Below are 22,872 nucleotides of genomic sequence, written 5' to 3'. Positions count from 1 at the left end.
TGTCTGCCAGCTTCCTTACATCGGTCTCAAGATAAGCAGCTAAAAGCAGGTGCTCTGGTTAAGAGTTTACTCTAAGGAAGAACCACCCCTACCCTGTCCCCAGCTGTGTGATTTGGTAAAAACTCTTAACTCTCAGCCTGTCTGTCCCTCCTAGGACTGATGCTAAAGGTCCTAATGGGAACCACCAGACAAGCTCTCCTGAGCTTCCTCAATCACCAACAGTGGGGCTAGTGCCTGGCTGGGAAACTGGAGGCAGACTGTGAAAAATGTCCCCTCCAAGGGCAGAAACAAGATGGGCAAGTCTCCCTCTTAAGGAGAGGTCACCTCTCTTTTTAAAGAAGACAGAGGCAAATGTACTCCAAAATAATAAATAATGGGCCACACTCACTCAAATGTTACGCAGATGTAAAATAACATGGAAGTAAAGTTTATGATAACATTTAACATATTACATAATAAATGTGTACACCCACTATTTTTACAGCTATAATAAACAATAAATAGAAGGAACAATACAAAATGCTTATAGATGATATGTCAGGATGCTGGAGGTTTGTGTTGATTGTCTATATAAGCTTCTATAATGTAGATATGTAATTTTTAAAGAAAAACTTTTTTTAAAGAACAAGAGCCCCAGAAAATTAAAAACCATGGTCACTATATGTGCAAGTACATATTTAAGTACATAGAGGAAAATGACTGGGAGAGTAGAAACCAAAATAAAAACAGAGGTTGTGTTCAGGTGGTGGCTAAATTTAATTGCAAAAGAAAATTATAATTAAGAAGATAATTAAAAAGGAAAAAAAGAGACTAGTTTTAGACTGACTTCTTTGTTTTGGGAGATTTAAAAAGATAAAACCAAACCTGCATAGCCTTAACCTCTTCTTCAACAACTAACCTGGGGGTCTCACCGAGAGCAGAGGGCAGAGCCTGTGAAGGCAGCCCCAGGCCCAACCTCCCCAGCGCTGGGTCACAGTGTGGATTTCCCTCCTGCCCCTGCTAAGGAGTTGGGGAGGCTGGCAGCATGGGTTCCGATTTGACTCCAGCGAGTGGTATAACCTCTGGGAGCTAGTTTCATCACAAGTAGAAAAAAGATCAGAGTTCTTGCACTCTTTACCTGAAGAAGCTGCTGTGAGACCAGAAAGAGCCATAGACACAAATGAGCAAGGAGAGGCTCAGAGCTTTGTGTGCACACATAGGCTGGCAGGGTGGTTCTCAGCTCCCACTACAGATCATTGGGGAAGTTTTAAAAAAAAAAAATTCATGCTTGGGTCTGATTTCAGAGTCTAACATGGTACTTTTGAGATGGGGCCTCAGTATCTGCACTGTTTAAAAAATTCCCCGAGACGATTCTGCTATGTCTCAAAGGTTAGAGTCAGTATTTACCAGGGCCAGATGGACATGACCTTCCCAATCAAGATGGTAAAAATAGAATTTTTAGCTACTATTAGTGGGAGTATAAACTGGAAAGTGAAAGTGTTAGTCGCTCAGTTGTACCCAACTCTTTGCGACCCCATGGACTGTAGCCCACCAGACTGCTCTGCTCATGAGATTCTCCAGGCAAGAATACTGGCGTTGGGTAGCCATTTCCTTCTCCAGGGTATTGAACCTGAGTCCCCCACACTGCACGCAGATTCTCTGCTGAGCCACCAGGGAAGCCCCATATAAACTGGGGTTGCCCCTAACTTTCTAAGGGGCAACTTGGCAATTTGCATCAGAATTTTGCATATGCCCCAAAGAAGACATTCCTAAGACTTCTTCACTGTAAAGAAATAATCATAGACGTGCACAAATGTTAAACTACAATGATGCTTACTGCTGGCTGTTTGTCATAGTGAAACATTCAAAATGATCTAAATGACCCACAAGAGAATGATTAAAATAAGGTACATGCATACAGCTGAAGACGACGTAGCCGTGACAGTGATGCCAATGAAGAACGTTTGATGGCATGAGACACGCACGCGCATGGTGTGCTGTTAAATGAAGGGAAGGTTTGAACAGCACATGGTCTAATATTTATGCATTACACAACAAAAAAAATCAGGGCTGAGGGTATACATCAAGAGGTAATCTCTGAACAGATGGGACTATGGGTGACTTTGAACTCAGTGGCTCAAAACACAGGCTTTGACATTACACATTGTCAAATTCCAACCCTGCCACTTAAAACCTAGATGACCATGGGTAACAGATCTTCAGTGTTTTCCCCTACAAAATGAGAATAATCATACCTTTCTCCATATTTCAAGGGCTTAGCATAACAGACGTTTAGCCAAACAGCTAAGCATTATTAGCAGATTTTATAATTCTCTACAATGAGCACATATAACTTTTATGCATAATAATAATTTTTCCATTTAGCAAATAAATATATTCTATTAACACCCTAAGAGCCCTAGCCTCTGTCTGCATACTGTAACCTATTTTAAGTACCCTAAGCCTAGCTGGTGTGACCCACCCAGGCTGGGATAAAACCTCCCTCCCTTCTGCAGCTAAAGGCACCCTGACTCCCAACCACACTCTGCTGGCTTGATCCAATCAGATAAGCCCTCAAGGCAAGGTAGGGGCCAGAATCCCCCAGGGGAGGGAGAATGGAAGGGCAGACTCACCAAGGCAGGGTAGGAGGGGTAACCTCGGCACTTGGCCCACACCAGCTCCAGGGGCTCCAGGTCTCCGCGGTCTTCAAAGGGCATCAGGAGGCTTCTGCCTGGGGGTGGTGGAGGGGAGGAGACAGGGGGGCTTGGAATAGCTCCCAGGAGGCCTGCCTGGGGCCTCCATTTGACTGGAGCAGTCCAGGAATGAGTCAACAACATCCCCTCCACCCTTCCTCTTCCCTACCCTCTCCTGAGTTCTTAAGACTAGATTAGGGGTCAGCAAACTTGTTCTTTAAAAGGTCAAATAGCACATATTTTAGGGTTTGTGTGCTACATGTCTCCACTGCAGCTACTTATCTCTGCTGTTGTATCATGAAAGCGCTCACAGGTAATTCCTAAGGGAATGAGCACTGCTGTGTCCCCATAAAACAATTTCTGGACACTGAAATTTGAATTTTGTATAAATTTTTGTATTACAAAATATTAATATCATTCTTTTGATTTTCAATCATTCAAAAAAAATGTAAAAACCACTCTTAGCTCATGAAAGTGAAAGCGTTAGTCACTCAGTCATGTCCAACTCTTTGCGACTCCATGAACTGTGGCCCACTAGGCTCCTCTGTCCATAGAGTTCTCCAGGCAAGAATGCTGGAGTGGATTGCCATTTCCTTCTCCAGGGAATCTTCCCGATCCAGAGACTGAACCTGGGTCTCCTGTATTGCAGGCAGATTTTTACCAAGTGAGCCAACAGGCAACAGGTTACAGTTTGCTGACTTCTAAACTAGAACCCTAGGTTGATGTTCCTTGAAAAAATATAACTACTTCATTACCAGGAATACAGACTATACAGCAGCTTGGCAAAGCCACAGACTGCCCTCTGGGCCTCCCTGACTGGTGGGCCCCCAGATGACAGCTTCATGGAAAAGATGCCTAGGACAAACATCCCAGAAAAACTACCTGCTAAATGAGTTCTTTTCTGGCACGGCCACACCTGGCTACAGGTCACCTTGCTGCACAGCACTGAGCAGAGGTTCTCTCTGTGCCTGTTTTGTCAGAATCTTGCATAGGTCCTGGGGCAGGCACATGTCTTCAGCTTTCCTTGTTCTGCACCTAACGTACTCGCACACAATGGGTCCTTCACAAACATCTCTGAACACAAAGAGGAACCTCCCTTCCCCTTCCCAGCCTATAAACTAGCAACAGTGAGGGGACCACACTCGACTAAGGAAAAACGCCCAAATTCCAGAGTAGAAATTATGTTCCTAAGGAAACATTACCTCCCATGTTTATATTTTTTTAAAAAAATGTATCACTGGTAATGAGGTCTTGTTTTCTACCTACTGAATCAATAGCAATAACCACAAAAAGATAAAATCCAGCATGACTGAAGAGGCAGGCTGCGGGGACACTGGTGCAATCATGTACTGCTGAGGAAACTGCGGACCAGTCTAATCCTTTCACAACACAATCCGGTGGCAAGTCTCAAGAGCCATAAAAAAGCATGAACCATCTGTTCCAGTAAATGCTTTCCCTGGGAATTTGTTCTTAGAAAAATAACTTTTAAAATGACTGAGAGGCATCTGGACAAAAATATAGGTTCACTGCTTTATGTATAGTGTTAAAAGGTGGAAATAACCAAATGTCTAACAATGAAACAAGTACGTAAATTACAATACATTGATTGGAAAGTTAACATTGAAAAAAGCAAAATATGAAAGAGCATGAGTTCTGCTTTAGCATTCTGTTAAAAATGTGCCTGAAATACACGGAAGGCAACGTAGAGAAACGAAGACAATGGTGGTAAGGTGATGGAACAGTGAAAGGTTGGTTTCCTTTTTAAATCTCCTTTGGCATTATTTTAATAATTACATGGTTCTTAAAATAAGAATAAAATGTCACTACCTGAAGCACATAGTACGTGCCAAATCCATTCCCAGTTATGCATTAGATGCTGTACAAGTTAATCCAGACATGAGCCCTGCCTTCTAGGCACTAACAGTCAGACAGCAAGGAAATATGCAGGCATGCATTCATCATACACATATGAAAAAAGAACTGGATGCTAAGGGAAAATAAAGCAGTTGGGAATAGGAAATAGGGGAAGAGAAGCCCTGAAGCCTGTATGTTAGATGGAAGCTTCAAAGACAGGGCCTCCAGAGTGCACGCCCTCCACGGGACGGCTGGACACAGCTGTGCTCCGAGGACAGCTGCCCTGCACCTGCCCCACCTGAGCACCACCTAGTCCTCTCCTTTGGCTCCACCCTGCCCTTCATTCCCTCAGGCCCAGGAGATGACATCCAAGCACTTTACTGTTTGGACCTGCTGGAATAGACTTGCTCATGGGGAGAGGGGTGGAAGTACTGGATCACATGAAATTTAATTACAAGGTCATGTGTGAAATTCAGTAACATGGAGCAGACTGGAAATAACTATCAAGAATACAAATGCAGAAGACGGCAATGACGACCCTGTATGCAAGACAGGGAAAGAGACACAGATGTGTATAACGGACTTTTGGACTCAGAGGGAGAGGGAGAGGGTGGGATGATTTGGGAGAATGACATTCTAACATGTATACTATCATGTGAATTGAATCGCCAGTCTATGTCTGACGCAGGATGCAGCATGCTTGGGGCTGGTGCATGGGGATGACCCAGAAAGATGTTCTGGGGTGGGAGGTGGGAGGGGGGTTCATGTTTGGGAATGCATGTAAGAATTAAAGATTTTAAAATTTAAAAAATAAAAAACTAAAAATTAAAAAAAAAAAAAAAAAAGAATACAAATGCATACTTCCTTCAACATAGCAAGAGTATATCTGTAGATATACTCCCCAGGGATACAAAATGAGCTTTGTACCTGGTTGCTCACTGCAACACTGACTGACAACTTCATGAAAACATCTACATGTCCATCTGCAGAGGGCCGGCTGAGTACGCGACAGCACTCCTATGTAGTGGGGCATCAGGCAGCCAATAAAAAGCACAGACGAATCTCCAAGATATATTATTAACCGAAAAAAGGCATGGTTTAGAGGAACGTGCATGTCAGGCTTCCCTGCTCACTCCTGAACATGTGTACAAGTTTTTGGCTTGTGTACGTATGGATTACATCTGGAAAGACACAAAAGAAACCACTAAACACTGGCTCATTCTGACTTTTTTTCACCAAAGCATGCGTCACTTATTTAAAATAAGATGAATTATTTAAGAGGAAGGAGACATCTCCCTGCCCAGTGTCCCTGGGTCTGGAGGAGTTCAGGGTCTGGCTGTGGTTCTTCAGAACCCAGAGGCACCTGTATAGCACTCCTTACCTGAGCTGTTGTAGTCGGAGTCTCCATTCACACCTTCCAGGAAGGGTACTCGAGACAGGGCTGGCTTCCCTCGGCTGCGTTTGGGAGGTGTCCGACCACTGCATATAGGGAGGGAGAGGGGAGTGAAATGAGCAGTTTAAATGGCTAACACATCCACTTCTGCTGTCTCATCTCTGCCAGGGGCAGAGTTGCAACAACTCTTCAAGGAGAATGGTTTCTCACCTTCCCCTAAAAATTCACACAAACCCATGACATACTTCTGACCAAAATGTTCCCACGAGGCTTAACGAAACATTTCACCCGTGTGGAAGGACTGAACTTGGAAAGTGAAGCCTGCTCCCCTGCCCGGGGATATTGGATTCACCCAGAGGGTAGATCACCTCGGGCACTTGTCAATCCTTCCACAGTCTAAGCAGTCAGGCCACGAGGAGGGCCTGTTCTCATATCCGCCCAGAATCCTTTACTCTGTGGTTCACACAGCTTGTCTAAGAAACCAATTTCTTTTTGAGGCACAAAAATCTGCCTCATTCCCAAATTTTCTATAATGGACATGCCTTACTTCCTTAATTAGGAAAGACATTTTTAAATTGGAAAAACAATCTACTTCTCACTTCTACTTTATGTGTGTGAAGTTTTTCTTAGACAGAGATGGATTTTTTTTTAACAAGCAAGCAGACGGGTTTTTTTTTTAATACGGTTATTGCAAAGAGAAAAAAAATCATATATTAGATAAAGACTAGATGGTAATAGGCAAAAATGAGACTAGTAATATAAGAATAATGATATAACTGGAACCCACATAGACACTAGTATTTTTAAATTGCTTCCAATGCAATTTCTAATGTACCACCATAGTTAGAAGCCTTTGGGCAAGAATGATGTGGCTATGGGTTTTTTTTTTCCAATCAAACTTTAAAAACTATTACTGCTATATGCTGCTGCTGCTAAGTCGCTTCAGTTGTGTCCGGCTCCGTGTGAGCCCATAGATGGCAGCCCACCAGGCTCTGCCATCCCTGGGATTCTCCAGGCAAGAACACTGGAGTGGGTTGCCACTGCCTTCTCCAGTTACTGCTATATAATTATTCCAATAACAAAAATGCTTAAAAGACAGGCCAACAACCTGTAGCAGAGCAGAAATGCGTAAGAAACCTCTAGTAGCATAAGAGGTTGAGGTTAAGACTGGTTGGAGAGTAGAGTGCTCCTGTTTTACTGAATCATAACTGACTTTATCATGGTTTTACACAGAAAACCCAGCACAACCAGAACCTAATCAATCATAATCCTTCACTAACTAGCAGGTTGGGAGCTTTATTCCTGCTGGTCAGGAAAGAACACCCAGTTCATATTCAGGATTCAGTTCCCATGCACCCTACAAAAATCTGTCACTGGGCTTAGAGAATCTGAGTCCCTATAAAAATGTAAGAAATGGTAGTTCGATTAGGAAAGCCTCTCCAAGTTTACATCATGAATCCAAATACAACAGAGGAGGTTGCAACCCAGTGGCTATGAGAGAAACTCTGGAGCCAGACTACCTGGGTTCAAAATCTGACTCTTCTACTCATTCATTCTGTTACCCTGAGCAAGCTAGTTAGCCTCTCTGAGGCTTGTGTTCCCCATGTGGTAGTATGAGGATTTAATGGGTTAATATACAGAAAGCACTCAGTGCAGCACACACTAAATACTCAATAAATAGCAAGTATATAGTAAATATTGTTATATGTGCAGGCTCAGCCACTAAGTCGTATCCAACTCTTTGTGACTCCATGCACCAGACTCCACAGGATTTTCCAGGCAAGAATGCTGGAGTGGGTTGCCATTTCCTCCCCCAGAGGATCTTCTCTACTCAGGGATGGAACCGAAGTTTCCTGCATCTCCTGCATTGGCAGGTCGATTCTTTATTACTGAGCCATCTGGGGAGCCCAAATATTATTATATAAAAGGCACTAAATTTTAATGTCTCACTTTAATATTATAAATTACTAATGTTATACTACAGGAGGATGAGCTCTGAGAAGGATGAGCTCAATGGGATAGGATACAACACCAAAACTAGATCCCTATTTCCTTGTTTTACAGAAAAAAAGCACAATCATGGCTGGCATTTCAACCTTCTCTCCAAGTTACCCAGGCCTAAGCAGACAGCCCAATCTATAAGTATTTTGTTTACTGGTTTAACATTTATCTCTCCTTTCTAGAAGATAAACTCCATGAGAACAGACATCTTATCAGGGCTTAGAACAGTGCCTTGCTCAATTAATAATTGAGCAAATGACCCATAGAAAAGAGGGCAGCTCCAACTTGCTCAGAAAATCATTAGAAAAGATAAACCCAGAGACAGGAGGGGAAGGGGATGGGATTAGTAACCAGAAATTCTTTCAAGGTTCTTTATCCTACAGTCATATGATCCCAGTCTAATTAATAAGGAAAATCTTCCTTTATGTACTTACCACCACAGTGTTAAGGAGGGAGGAGAGAAGGGAGGGAGAGAGAGAGAGAAAGAAAGAAAAAATTCTGTGGTTTAAGTTCTAAATCTCCTGTTTCAAACCCTGAAATTCTACTGAGAACCACTGAGTTAAAGAGGAAATGCCTTCCAAGGGCATTGTTTCCACAGTAAGCAGGAACCCAGAGATACTGGTGGCTTTGGCATGCTCTGCAGAAAGGCAAGCAGTGTGAAGAGGCAGGCTAGCCAGAGCCTGGCCTGGCTTGCTCCTCTGGCTCACAGCTGGGAAGAGTGCCCTTTGTGGAGAGAGGAGCCCAATACACCTTCCACTTTTAGTCATGGGCTAAGCGGGGACAGTGTGATAACCCCACTCCTAACTGAGTTTCCAGGCACCCTGTCTTTGAAAGGAGTCAGGAATTTCAACCCAGGACCAGGCTAGCAGCATCCTGTAAGATTCTGAAACCTCTGCCTCTTCTCTATGCCTAGTAAGTGTTTACCCATCCACTCCCCTTTTTACTCTAGGGCTGCAACAAAGAGAGAGAAAGCTAGGACATATCTGCGGCTTTGCGGGGAAAATCTCAAAGCCCCACTGAAAGCTGGCCCTTGCTGTGGTCGGGGGGCAGCCCAGGCCCAGGGGGCAGCGCCAGGGTAAAGCGAGAACCCAATAGAACCTACACCCAACCTGCCTCGGAGGCAATTCAAACAAAGACACAGAGTTTTCTGGTGCTGTCCTGCAACTCCTTCCCCTGCTCTGCAACCAGGATCCATCCAGTCGCCATGTGGAGGAACCACGAGGTCAGCCTTCAGGATAAGTCATTATCCCTTTGTGGCACAGAGAGTCTCCGATTTCCAAGAGTCCCACACTCCCTGGTATCTTGCAGAGGACACAACACAGAGCAGAGATTCAGTAAACTCTTAGACTTGGAAGATACTCGAAGGTTCTGCTCTCAGATATCCTCCCTTTAGGTGAAAAAATGGGAAGAGAAACCCACCCCTTCCCAGATCAAGGATGGTAGAAGAGCTAGGGCCTCTGTCAGAATAAAGTCAACACCAACCTTCTTATCTGCTCATTTCTTACTCCCACACCACACTTCTAAAGAGGCCATTGCTATGACACCCCAAAAAGCAAAGGACAAAACCATCTATAACTGGGTTATCTATGGGCTGGGGAGTGGGTGGGAACTGGCTCAAATGCCAGCTTCCCTGGGCAACACAGTCCTGGCTGGCCCCACCCCCTGGAGCCCATTCAGCTCTACAAACCCTGTGAAGCATGAGCCCCACTCCTCCCCTGCAGTCAGATCAGGCCTAACAGTCAAGAGCTACCAGAATCACAGACAAGTGGCCTCAGGAAATAGCAGGGGTAGGGAAAGGAAAAAAACTTGAGATCAGCCGGAGGAGGTTCGATCTGCAGCTGGAAGGAAATTAAATGGAGAGGTAGCAGAGCTGCCGGCAAAGCTCTGGGACAAGGGCTCTTACCTGCAAGCTTCAAAGGCCAGTCCACTGCCGAGACCCAAACTACATTCTGAGTCAGATCCACTTTCGGTGTGTTTTCCAAAGCCGTTGGTCACGCCTGCCAAGGACACACAGAGTGAGCCTGAGTGCAGAAACCCCCAACCCCTGACACGCCACAGTGTGAGGCAGCTGCCTTGGGAGGGCTCGGGGAGGAGGGGTGGAGAGGCCAGCAGGCCCCTTCTCTAGGGAAATGGGTCTCAGGTGGTGGAGAGAACCTGATGAAGTTGGGGAGACGGTGGGTAGCGCAAGGAGCAGACACTGCATTTTCCTTCCCATCCTTCTGGGTATTCTTGAAGGAAAACAGCCCACAACTCATTCTAGTTACTGTCACTTGACTCCAGTGGGAAATACCAAGACCTCCTCACTCTGGCTGGCTCACGAGACCCTGAATCTGCTTCTAATTTCAAGCCTCAATTATCGGGGAGTCTGCTCTGCCTCTTGGGGAGCCCACCCACCTTGCCTCTTTAGATAAACAGTCACACACCCTATCCATCACATGGCTGGCAACAACTAGCTTCATTCTTTGGGGATGGTGTCAGGGGAGGCTGGGGCCGGATAAGGGCTGTGTCAGCCACACCCTGAGATATCTAGCAGAGCTAGTCAAAGTTGAGGATGGGGGAAACTTTCCAGCAGATCCAGAGAGATGAGACCTTCCCAGGATGGGGAGTCAAGATTCCCTGGGTTCTACACTGGGCTCTGAAATATGGGTCCCTTTTCCTATTTAAGCCTTGGCTTCTCTTTTCCTAAAGTGAAGGTAATACTTTTTCACTTATAGAGGATGCTATTAAGTATGAATAAGAGAAGGTCTGGTTACAGCAGGAAGCCCTTCAGAGGCAAATGAAGACTGATCATCCCAGGGACATAACTTTCATCTGCTCTGAAATCTTCAGCTCTCTATCTACCTATCCAATTCCCAACCACAATCCAGAATCCTACAAGTCTTGAGCCAAGTGCTCAAGAGCTCAAAGTCACATATACCTCAGCCAAAAAACAAGTCACACCTGTGAGAGCAGGTATCTGAGCCAACATATCCGTGCCCTAACCTGGCTCTGCCTCTAACATTACCACCTCAATTTAAATCACGAAAGCCAGCTGTGCCTCATTTGTAAAGGATCAACACCTGCTTTTGTGAGACTCCACTAAGGCTGTGCAAAAATATTCCTAGGTACCAGGTAGCTGACAGAGTGGAAGAGAAACAGACTTCAGCCCCAAGCAGTGGGCCCGCAGGCTGCATGAGCCTGGTATCCAGATCTATTTCCCTATGGCAGGATCTTTCATTTTTAGTGCACAGTGCTGTTTGGCTGTGCCTGATATAGCTCAACAGATGACAACAATAACTGCTACCATCTACCGCTATATACCAAGTGCTTTATATAGGCTGCTTCCAATCCTTAAAGCCCCGCAAAGGAAGTATCACTAGCCTCATGTCAGAAATAAGGAATAGAATCAGAGGTTAACTGATATGCCTCAGGATACCCAGCTGGCAAGAAGATGGGATTCAAACTCAAGTCTGCCTAATTAACTTCAGGGCTTCCCAGGTGGCATAGTGGTAAAGAAACTGCCTGCCAATGCAGGAGACATAAAAGACGCCAGTTCGATCCCTGGGTTGGAAGATCTGGAAGAAGGCAAGGCAACCCACTCCAGTATTCCTGCCTGGAAAATCACATGGATAGAGGAGCCAAGCAACTTAGCGCACACACACAGCCTACTTCAGGCTCAAGTTCCTGACACACATACATACCACACACACAGCCTACTTCAGGCTCAAGATTCTGGCTCAAGTTCCCAACACACACACACACGGCCTACTTCAAGCTCAAGTTCCACACAGACACACACAAAGCCTACTTCACGCTCAAGTTCCTGACACACACACACACACATACCACACACACAGCCTACTTCAGCCTCAAGTCACACACACACACACACATGCTACTTCAGGCTCAAGTTTCTGGCTCAAGTTCCCAACACACACACAGCCTACTTCAAGCTCAAGTTCCACACAGATACACACAAAGCCTACCTCAGGCTCCAGTTCATCACACACACACATACAGTCTACTTCAGACTCAAGTTCCACGCACACACACACACACAACCTACTTCAGCCTCAAGTCACACATACACACGTGCTACTTCAGGCTCAAGTTCCTGACTCTATATAGGCTCAAGTTCATACATACATACATACACATATACCCTATTTCATACATAGATACATACACACACACCCTATTTCAGGCTCAAGTTCCTGACTCTATATACCATCCTCCTGCTCTAATACAGGCAAGCTTGGGCCAGATGGGAAGGGAAGGTATTGCTTGAAACAAAGTGTTAGGCAGGAAGCAAGCAAAACAGAGAAAAGCATGTGTTAACCACACAGTCCAAACCCACCACATAACAAGACATGAGAAGCAAAACCCAGGGGAGGCCCCTCCCTGCCAAGTGAGCTGGGCTTCCATACCCCACCGGGACTAAACTGCTCTGTCTGGTAACGGAGACCCTGCACATTCAGGCCCACCTCGCCCAGTGTGTTGGTTCCTGACGCTCCAGGAAGCCCCTCTCCAAACTGTTCCTCACAGGCACTCTGTCCTTGGTTCCATATACCACGGCTGGAGCCCTTTGCTGCTTTTTACCCTGTCCTCATCCTCAGGGCCAGCTCAGGCACTGTCCACTCATGAAGCCTTCCCAACCCTCTCAGCTCTCATTCCCTGACACATAACCACACACTGTCCAGCACTGGGGCATCTCTGCACCTCAGGACAGCATCTAGTCTCCCCAGTGGGCCATGGACTCTTTCCGTGCTGCTCCCGAGTCTGCCTCATTCCTCTCAGTGAGCAGCCTGTGCTGGACATGCACTAAGGACTCCTTGGTGATAAGCCCTGAATACCATCTCCTAGGACCCCTTGGCTCATTTTGCTGTGCCCACAGATTCTTGTTTCTCAGACACGCAAGCATGTTTCCACACGCAGGGCCCATGCACTTGCTGGTCTATTTTTCTGGGAACATCCTTTTCCCAGATACCCCAAAAGCTCACACCTCTGGCTCCTTCAGATCTTTACTCAAATGTCACCTCCTCAGAAAGCCTTCCCTGGCCACCCTCTCTAATACTACCTCAGCATCCCCTGTCCCTCTTCCCTGCTGGACCTTTCTCCACCACTTTTAATATGAGATACAATTTACTTATTTGCTTTCAGTCTAACTCCTCTACAAGGGACTTATCTGTTTTATTTAATGATTTCCCCCACACACACAGTAGTGCCTACAATAATGCCGGATATAAATATTTGATAAATGAATGAACTAAAATGAAGGTCGGAACCATTTTATCACATACAGCTTTGTATTCCCCTAAGGGCCAAAGAGAGCCCTTAGGGCCAGACACAAGCTGGCCCTCTCAAAACACTTGCTCAAAGCCCGCTTCCCCAGGCCACTGCTCATGTGCCAGGCCCAAGTGTGCGCTGTGGAGCCAGCCTCAACGCTACTACTGGCATCCACAGGGGCCACTATGGACACAGCTGACTGGGGAGGTGCTGGCTGCCAAGCAAAGCAAGAAAGCATAAGAGGAGCGAGAGAAGCCGCAGGCGAGGTCACCTGTCTCTTCCTCCTGCTGGGGGGACCTCTCCCCTTCGCTTTGACTACAGCTCCTGCTCCTCGGCCGCTTCCGGGAGTGTCGTTCATCCTCGATGCTGGCGGGAGACATGGGAGAGTCCGCTGTGCCATGGTCCTCACCATTCTCCAGGGCCCTGTCTGGGCTCCTCTGGAGCTTAACCCCATTTCTGGCCTTCTTGAAGAGGACTGATGTGCGGCGGCCCACGCCACTGAGTGGGGCACCAGTGGGGGATGTGTCGGGGGCCATGAGGGACACTCTGTTGATGCCATTGTCACTGAGCAAGCGTTGCAAGGGCTCACTCCCTAGCTGCAGAGGTGATTTTTCCAAAAGCTCATCTTCTTCCGCTTTTCTGGGCTTAAGGAATCGGCTTGGAGGCTTGCTATCATTGATGGGTTTCAGAGTGGGGGGGTCTGGAGGCGATTCTTGCTCAGACAAGGAAGGTGCAGGTCCAGTGGGTTCCAGGGTTGGTGGGGGAGGCATTTTGGAGTCATCTGTTAGAGAAAAAGAGAACCTGCTTGAACATTTTAGAAAAAGTCTGCCCCTACAAGTCAGATAACGACACTGACAACTCAGAGCCCAAAGCACAGGCTGTCAGCACACTTGAGACGCATCCCAGCTCTCAGATTTGAGGTGAACAAAAGGTAGGACTAAACTACGTCGATGTGCTTCCCAGGTGGCTCAGTGGTAAAGAATCTGCCAGCCAAGCAGGAGACATGGGTCCAATCCCTGGGTTGGGAAGATCCCCCAGAGAAGGAAATGGCAACCCACTCCAGTATTCTTGTCTGGAAAATTTCATGGACAGAGGAGCCTGGTGGGTTACAGTCCATGGGGTCGCAAAAGAGATGGACACGACTTATCGACTAAACAGAAGCAGCAGTAAGTTTTGTATACACTGCTGCTGCTGCTACTGCTGCTAAGTTGCTTCAGTCGTGTCCGACTCTGTGCGACTCCATAGACAGCAGCCCACCAGGCTCCGCCGTCCCTGGGATTCTCCAGGCAAGAACACAGGAGTGGGTTGCCATTTCCTTCTCCAATGCATGAAAGTGAAAAGTGAAAGTGAAGTCACTGAGTTGTGTCCAACTCTCAGCAATGCCATGGACTGCAGCCTACCAGGCTCCTCTGTCCATGGGATTTTCCAGGCAAGAGTACTGGAGTGGGGTGCCATTGCCTTCTCCGTTGTATACACTAGTAGCTCTAAACCCTGGCTATGTATTAGAGAACCTGAAACCAAATCACTAAAGATGGAATTTTTTTTAAAAAAAAAAAAGCTTTCACCAGGTGAGTCTGATAAAGATAGGGTTATAAACCCCTAAACCCTGATTAATCAATAATTAGATAAGTCGCAACCTCATAAATTAAGGGTCTACAACTCTCTGCTGCTACTGCCAAGTCACTTCAGTTGTGTCCGACTTTGTGTGACCCCATAGACGGCAGCCCACCAGGCTCCCCTGTCCCTGGGATTCTCAGGCAAGAACACTGGAGTGGGTTGCCATTTCCTTCTCCAATGCATGAAAGTGAAAAGTGAAAGGGAAGTTGCTCAGTCATGTCTGACTCTTCGCGACCCCATGGACTGCAGCCTACCAGGCTCCTCCATCCATGGGATTTTCCAGGCAAGAGCACTGGAGTGGGGCGCCATCGCCTTCTCTGCTACAACTCTCTAGACCCAGGTATTTTCCCATCTGTCAATGTACTTTGTTTCATATCATGCAAGTGAAGCAAGCAGGACAAGCAGAAAGAATAAGCTTACAGATAGGAAAAATGAGAGCAAAGAATTTAAATCAGAGGCTCCTAAACAAGTCTGTTCAACCTCCACCTTGAAACTTTTACAAATTGAGACTTTTAAGACAGCTCATATTTCCCTAATCTGAGTTTCTGGAACATGAACCCTAGAAATTTTTGAAACCTCTAGAAGCTGTTGCAACTGGTCCACTGGGCGTGACTCTGCACTGCCTCAGCCCAGAAGTGGGGATGGATACAAATGGGATGCTGACTGCCACACAGGGAGCTGGGAAAAGTCACAATGGACACGAAGCCCTCTAAGGGCTGAATCTGACCTCGGCCACGGCCCCACTCTCTGCCAACCTAACACAGAGTGGGCCATTCCCTGCAATTTGGCCTCTTTGCCTCTGAAGAGAACTTCCAACTTTCTGGACTGTATGGATGACAGGCCCTCCTGAGTTGACAATTCTGACCCCAGTGAAGTGGAGAGGATGGACAGCAACTCAGGTAAGAGAATCACTTCCCCCAGCGTCTTTTTAATATGAGGCCTTCCATCTTGGGATGGGCCTATAGATTTGGCCAGCTGGAGTAAAAGCCATGAGCCCAGACCATCTTTAAGGTTCTTCTTTTCTATTCTACTACACCATAACCTAACTTGCTCCAAGAGCCTCTCTACATGATGGGTAAGTTGAGCTAATATTTAACTGGTATGTACAATACGGCCATACCAGGTTCAAAATACCAAAATACTTCTTACTGTTAGTAAACAGCCACTGGACCTCAGCATCTGAAAGTCCCTGAATCTGCTCACAATCCAGTAGCTGAAAATCCAAATCAGTGGCCCTCAGGAGCCCCCTCCAGGACAACAGCTAACATCTACTCTGACTGATAGATTTTGGTCTCAATGGATTACTAAGTATTTTGAATACCATCTCTAGGTATGCATCAAAGTGTGACCCTTCCCAGGGCTTTTGCTTGCCCACTAGGGTCAGAATTAGGGAAGGATGCTCCCACAGTGGGATTTCAGCTTAACCCTCCCTTTCCCGAGCCCCAGCCCCTTGCCTGCCCATGACTGTCTCTCACCTCTGTCCCCATTGTCTTCTGGCTCCTCCTGCGGGGCCTGCTCCAGCACAGCCACATCCCCTCGGGGCCCTGCTGGGAGCTCCCCACTGGACACAGTCTTGTTCAGTGACGGTGGTTGTGGCGGTGGCGGCTGCGCCAGCTTCTGCCGAAGAGCATTGATCTCCCGGCGCAGCAGGCGGACTCGGCGAGTCCGGGCCCCACTAGACCGCATGGCGCTCACCAGGTCCAATTTCTCCAGCAGTTCCTTCAGCTGCACTTCTGGGGACAAGTGGGCCCGGTTCTCTGGGATGAGGATGTTGTCCACTGCCAGGAAGAAAGGAGGACAGAAGGGGCTGAAGGACCTGCCCAGGCCAGGGCAAGGGGAAGGGGATTCCTTCAGATCCAAAATATTCTCCTGGAATGCCTGGGTCAGTGGATTCCAGCAGCATCACTGTGGGGCCTTGGCCCTGCGGCACTGCTGCCAGGAGGGCGGCCATAGGGATAAGGCCAGAATCTGGGAAACGTGCAGGAAGCAGTTCAGTCATGGTTACAGGCTTGTGGAGTAGGAACAAGGCAGCCTGGCCATCCCCCAACCTGAGTGACTGTTTGGCTGCTGCCATCAAGAAGCAGAGAGCAGGGGCAGGCAGACTGGGGATTTCAGAGGCAATTCCACTTTTCTGATGCTCCACCTGCATTCTTCTGAAAACGCCAGACACCACACTGTACTCCTGCTGCCCAGGCTCCAGTGCCACACAGTGGGAGTCCAGGAGAGGAAGACCCCTTGTGAAGCTTTAGTTTTTAAACAGACAGCTAGTACCTGACTCCCGTCCTACCATTCAAGAAAGGCTTGGTGAATAAAACTTTAACTCCTGGAACGATTCTAGCCACAAGCACATGGACCTCAGCCTGTGCCTACCTCCAGTTTTGCTCCTATAGTCTACCCGGTAGCCCCCAGGGCCATCCTAATCTATAGTTCTCCAGGCTTTTATACCTGTGCCTCTCCTGGCCCCTCTCTCCTCCCCACCCGTCCCGGCTTCTCACCGTCTTCCCAGGAGAAGCGGTAAAAGTCCTCCGATTTGGGTGACTCGGGCAGATGGGTGCCCGTCTCAGGGTCATAGCCGATGTTCTCTGCCTGCCGCCGGGCGTGCCGCAGGATGGCCCCTCCCAGGTCCCGCAGGCGGACAGCTGCTCGGTGGAAAATTGTGTCTTTAGCATTATACTTCATGCAGTTGGTAACTATAAGGTTAAAGTCCTCCTCAAACTCCTCCAAGGTGTGGTACAGGTGGGACTCCAGCTTCCGCCTCATAGTAGAAAAATCCATTGGCTTGGATATGAATTCCAGGTAATCTGGAACCTAAACATATAAAACCTGTACAATTACAACAACCATTTACTAGCCAAACAGGCGCACCCTTCACCGGCACTCTTGACTCCCCGTTTTCTGGCTTGGCCACGCCAGACTCATTCATAGCCGGGCCCTGGACCACCCTGCTCTGCTGAGCCATCACCATGAGCCAGTCTACTAGCCTTGCCAGACTCCCCCAGGTTTTGTGCACCCTGTGCCCCAACCCTTTCCTGGCCTACTCAGACCCTATTTCCATTTCAGGCACGGCTCATTGCTCAGAAAGTAGTGGGGAACTTGCCTCACTCAGGTTGACAGGCTCGGCAAAGATGTGTGCGGGATCCTTCTCCTGCAGCAAGTCCAGTGTTGTCCTCAGCAGAACGTTGAATGGCATCAGCTCCAGCTCCATGGCGGCTTGCTGGATCTTGATCTGTGGGAAAGGTGGGGAGAAATCAGGACATCCCCCCTAAAGAGGCACGGAACTTTTTCTTGATAACTTGATTTTCATTAGTCATGTACAACAAAGTTTCACAAGACAGTAAGCTAATCAGTACTTGAGTTATCACTGTACGTAGCTTAGAAACAATGATACCAACAGCTACCATTTTGTGAACTTTTCTTATGTATTCAGCTCCGTAACAAAACTTATAGTACTAACAGTTAATACTTTTATGGTCCAAATAACATTCAAGATAGGTACAAATGAGGTATTTTACAAAGAGGAAACTGAGGCATGGAAGGACTGGCCTGAGGTCACACAGCTAATAAGAGGCAGAGTTGGGATTCACAGTGTGTGCTTTTGACTACTATGCACACTGCCTTTCTACTTATATCACCTCAGTTAATCATCACAACAACCTTGAAGGAGAAACTGTTATTATCTATGTTTTACAAATATGGAATCTAAGGTTTGCAAGGAATACAATGAGGAGTTACTAACCCAAGGTCACCTGGCTAGAAAAGAACAGGGATGGGATTTAAACTGAGGTCTGACTTAGCTCAAGAGGCACATGATATAAAATGTGCCTTGGGCCACAATTCCCATCAAATTGACCCTTGGGGCATTTAGGTTGGCCTAGCATGACCAGGGCCTCAAAGCTCACCCCCTCAGGCAGCAAGCAGCCAGACACATTCGCAGCAGTGTGCTATACAAACATTATTTTGCATGTGTCCCCTAATGCGAAAAAGGTGGGAAACCATAAACTAGACTATGAGACATTCCTGCCTCTTGACTACATTCAAACAGGCCTGCCTGCATCCCCTACCTACTTCCTTTCCCCTTACATTTCTCTGAATCAGAAATGGGAAAAGATGCTCAACTGGGGGATTAGGCCTGGGATGGCAGAGACAGTTTGACTATAAGGATAAGGTCCTTATGTACAGCAAAAGCTGCCCAGTCTCAGAGGTGGAAATTCAGGCTATTCAGCCCACAAGAGAAGGGTTTGTGCTGGGGCTGAACGGTGAAGCAGAGTTTGGAGAAATAAAGAAAAAACATCTTTAACTTGAGCCTCTGAAGCATGGAAGTAACAGCTGCTATTCCTGGACCAGAAAGAACACTTTTGGCTCGTCATCCATTCAATTAATAGTTTTTGCTCACTGTCATATGCAGGGTGCTGCAACAGACACTTTAGGGAAGCAAAGAGTATCAATAATGATGCTAGCAGCTGATACTTCTATAGCCCTACTGTATGCCAGGCACTGTTCTAAGCTCTTTATATACACTAAGTCATCTAATCCTCACAACCTTATGAGGTACGTTCTATTAATATCCTCCTTTTATAGTCAAGGAAACTTGAAGTATTAAAAAAAAAAGACTGTAAGTGTTTAAGGGTCAAATGAGAACCCTCAAGCTCTCAGTCAAAAGTGATACCCATCTGAATGGCCTGAGAAGCTCTCCAAAATAGTCAAGGCCAGGCTCCTCCTGAGATTTCATAAGTGAGAAACTCCAGGGATGGGCTCAGACATATAATATTAAGCTTAAGCTTGAGGCCACCAGAAGCTAAAAGCTCCCCAAGTTTGAAGCCATCAGTAGCACCACACCCAATGCCTAGTAGGCAGGACTTGGAGCCCATAGTGCTGGGCAGGAAGGCGACAAAGCTGACACTGATCGGGGGAGAAAAAGACTGAACGAGAGCTCTGGGGGCTCCTCCTCACCTGCTCCCGCTTGAGCTTTTCTCTTTTTCGAATCAGTTCGATTAGCAGCCGTGCCCGCTCCAAATCGTGCCGGAGCTTCTGCCAGTATTTCAGCTCTTCCTTTACGGCACTTGTCTTCTCATCCTGCTCCCGCTGCAGGAGGGGAGGGAAAAGAATGAGGAGTTGTGGGCTTCTCTCCTGCCCCAAGTCCTCTCCCTGCTCAGCCTCACAGGCACTCTGCAGCTAAGAGCCCCATGCCCTTCCTGGATCCTCGGCTCTGGAAAGCCCTTTAACCCTCTTCCATCACATGCCTTCCTCCTGTGCTTCCCCAGTCCTACGACAATGTCTCTTCACTACAGCACGACCACCACTGCTGGGGAGAGAGATGGGACTACCTCCTCCTACCCTCAGGGACATCAGAGAGCAGCTGTGAATCCTCCGGACTGGAAAGAATTTCAGAAGGAAACTAATAGACACCTCAGGGTGGAAAGAATTTCACCCTAGAGCTTCGACTTGGCTAGAAAATAAAGTGAAGTTTTTACCATAAGCTTGTACCTACTTATTTCAACATACTTTAAAATACCACCACTACCACTAACATCAAACATGTGATTCTTGCCTAGAAAAACTACAATGTAGTTGAGGCCCAGGGTTTGATACACAAGGGCACAGCAGCATAAAGACAACAAAAACTGATCTGATAAACTGAATATAAAATGCTGAGAAGATATAAAATAGAGAAGATCTCAATGGGTGGGGCTCAGGTCAGGGATTCCTGGGGTGAGCAAGCTTACTAGGATTTCACATGTAGTGATGGACGTGGATGAACAAAGCGTTAAGAAAGGCCTCTTTTGGAACTGAAGGGACCACAGAGCAGAAGTATGAAGGCACAATCAGTGATTCTTTGCTTGTTGAGAAAAATGGCCGGCCAGGAGAGAGGAACTAGAGAACCATACAAGCCAAGGAAGATCCAGGATCCAACTGGCAAGAAGTTTCAAATGCCAGGCAAAAAAGCTTAGCTGTAGCCTGCCTGAAGGGGGGGAGAGGTGAATATATTCTGGAAAAAAAGAAATGACAGGATGGAAAATAGTTAAGTGAATAAGGCAGTACCAGTGGTGAAGCAAAGAAAGAATTAGAGGCTGGAGACCATCTAGAAAGCTACTGCTGAAATTAAGGGGGCATGCGTGAGCAGAGTAGTTGTAGAATGGAGATAAAGGGCCATACACTGATTAACCCCCTGAGACAGACTGAGGGATGATTAACTGTAGCTCCTAATGGGGGGGAAGAGCCAAAAGTAACTCCAAGGTGGACAACATCTGAGGTCAGGAGGAAGGAGCTTCCATATCAACAACAGAAATACATTTATGGAGACGAAGGAAGCTACTGAATCAAGTTTTCAATATCTGACGTACAGGAAACAACATATACATGGACACCTACAGTTCCTCTGCCCCAGAGAGACTGAGGGCAAAAAAAAAAAAAAAGAGGGGACAAGACAAGAAACCTGGAGCTACAGCCACACAATTATGGACAACTACAGCAGTAGACAAGCTCTCCAAGCCAACGGGCAGACAGACAGCAGGGCCCCTGGGAATATTACCACTAAGGAGTAAGAATTAGGGTCAGCAGAGGGTGCGTTCAGTGGGGTACAGGAGGTGGGAAATGGTATCACAAAGAAACTTTAAGACAAAGTGACTATGCTGTCAAATATTGTCCAACAGTCTACAAGGTGAGAGAATATGAGGGAAGACTTGCTGGGCTGGAAGGGTGTCACTATTGTTCTCGAAGAAGCTACAGGGGAGCAAGCAGACCATTTCAAGGAGAGAGCAAATATACACTTCTCTTTCAGGACTTTAGTTACAAAAGGCAAAAGTGAAATCAGACAGAACAGAGGACAGCAGAGTCATGGGAAGGTTTGCTTTGTCTCTGAAGTAAAGGTGTAGGAATATTTAAAGGCAGAAGTAATGGAACAAGTGAAGAGAGAGAGACAACTAAATATGCTTTTAAAAAATCTCTCAGGGTGCCTCCACCATGTTGGAAAACACTGAACATGCAGCAACTCCAGATGCTAATGTCTACAAGGCCACCCAACTGGGCAGGCTGTGTGCTACAACTTAGACAGTTAATTTGTGTATTTCTTATGGAACATTTTTTGGCAGATGGCAGTATCGTGTCTTATGCAAAGTATGCTTTTTCCTAACTCATATATCATGGCCACCTAACTCACACTTAGCCCACTTCTTCTTTTCTGCAGTATCTAAAGGGGTTTCCCCATGTACAGGGAAAGTTGGGCCTGCTCTCCACTCTCCCCTAGAATTTGCTCCAAGCCAAGCCTCTCATCTAGGAGGAGTTGCTGTCTGGTCTAAAGAGCGTTATAATGCTGGAGGTCATTCCTGGGGTGGACCACCTAGAGGGGTGAAGGCTACAGGCAAAGGCTCCAGAGGGCTCAGGGAACACTGCCCCACCATCTCTCCTTCATCACTCTCCACCTCCCTCCACTGCCCTCAAACCACTACTTCACTTACCTGCTCAGCGTTCCTTTGAGACTGCAAGTGGGAGTGCAGGCGCCGGATGAGGGGGACACCATTCCGTGCCTGCCGCTTCAACAGCCAGTAGTTGTGAAGCCGTTGCATGAACTGGGTTTTCCTCTGAAAGGAGAGACCACTACAGATCTTGTTCAACCTTGAGTAGAGGCACAGGGAAGTGAAAGACACGGTCAGTGGGCAGCCCGGATTACAGCCTCCTATCAAGACCCCGTGTGTGGTTCATTTCTGAACTTGGTAGAGGAAGACAGAATAAAGTAGCCAAATGCCTCACCTCAGAGAAAGGTTTGAAAAGGATGGCAAAGTTAAGCAGCTCAGATTCAGCATGAGATATTTCACTTGACTATCCATCTCCTGCCTTGCAGGTTCCAAAAGAACCCTCCCCCAGGAACCCAGACCCTTTAGTCCTGGACTCCTAAGACATAGGTCTGTGCCCCAATACCCTCACTCCTTTCTTGATAAAGGAAGCAAAAGGCAACAGGAACTTGTATAAGCTGTGGGCAATGTAGTCACTATTTCCTGCTCCTCTGTGGCTAAGGGTCCCATCAGACCAGGGAGTAGTCCACAGCCAAGCTGGAAGGAAAATTAGTAGGAATAT

At 46.9% G+C, this 22,872-nt stretch overlaps 1 protein-coding gene across 2 annotated transcripts in view; it reads right to left on the bottom strand.

Annotated features, from left to right (window-relative positions):
* The window catches only part of BRPF3 (bromodomain and PHD finger containing 3), a 35,648-nt gene that overhangs the window by 4,871 nt on the left and 7,905 nt on the right, over window positions 1-22,872 (bottom strand). For both annotated transcript variants that reach the window (XM_069564184.1, XM_069564183.1), the window contains exons 3-11: window positions 22,257-22,413; window positions 19,753-19,884; window positions 17,900-18,028; window positions 17,298-17,610; window positions 16,278-16,580; window positions 13,457-13,966; window positions 9,824-9,917; window positions 5,908-6,005; window positions 2,613-2,710 (exon numbers count right to left, since the gene is read on the bottom strand). In XM_069564184.1, the coding sequence (XP_069420285.1) occupies window positions 2,613-2,710; window positions 5,908-6,005; window positions 9,824-9,917; window positions 13,457-13,966; window positions 16,278-16,580; window positions 17,298-17,610; window positions 17,900-18,028; window positions 19,753-19,884; window positions 22,257-22,413 (1,834 nt within the window). The remainder of the gene's footprint in view (window positions 1-2,612; window positions 2,711-5,907; window positions 6,006-9,823; window positions 9,918-13,456; window positions 13,967-16,277; window positions 16,581-17,297; window positions 17,611-17,899; window positions 18,029-19,752; window positions 19,885-22,256; window positions 22,414-22,872) is intronic.

The sequence above is a fragment of the Ovis canadensis genome, chromosome 20 (assembly GCF_042477335.2).
Source record: "Ovis canadensis isolate MfBH-ARS-UI-01 breed Bighorn chromosome 20, ARS-UI_OviCan_v2, whole genome shotgun sequence".
Taxonomy (NCBI): Eukaryota; Metazoa; Chordata; class Mammalia; order Artiodactyla; family Bovidae; genus Ovis; species Ovis canadensis.
This window is presented reverse-complemented; position numbering and strand designations above follow the sequence as displayed.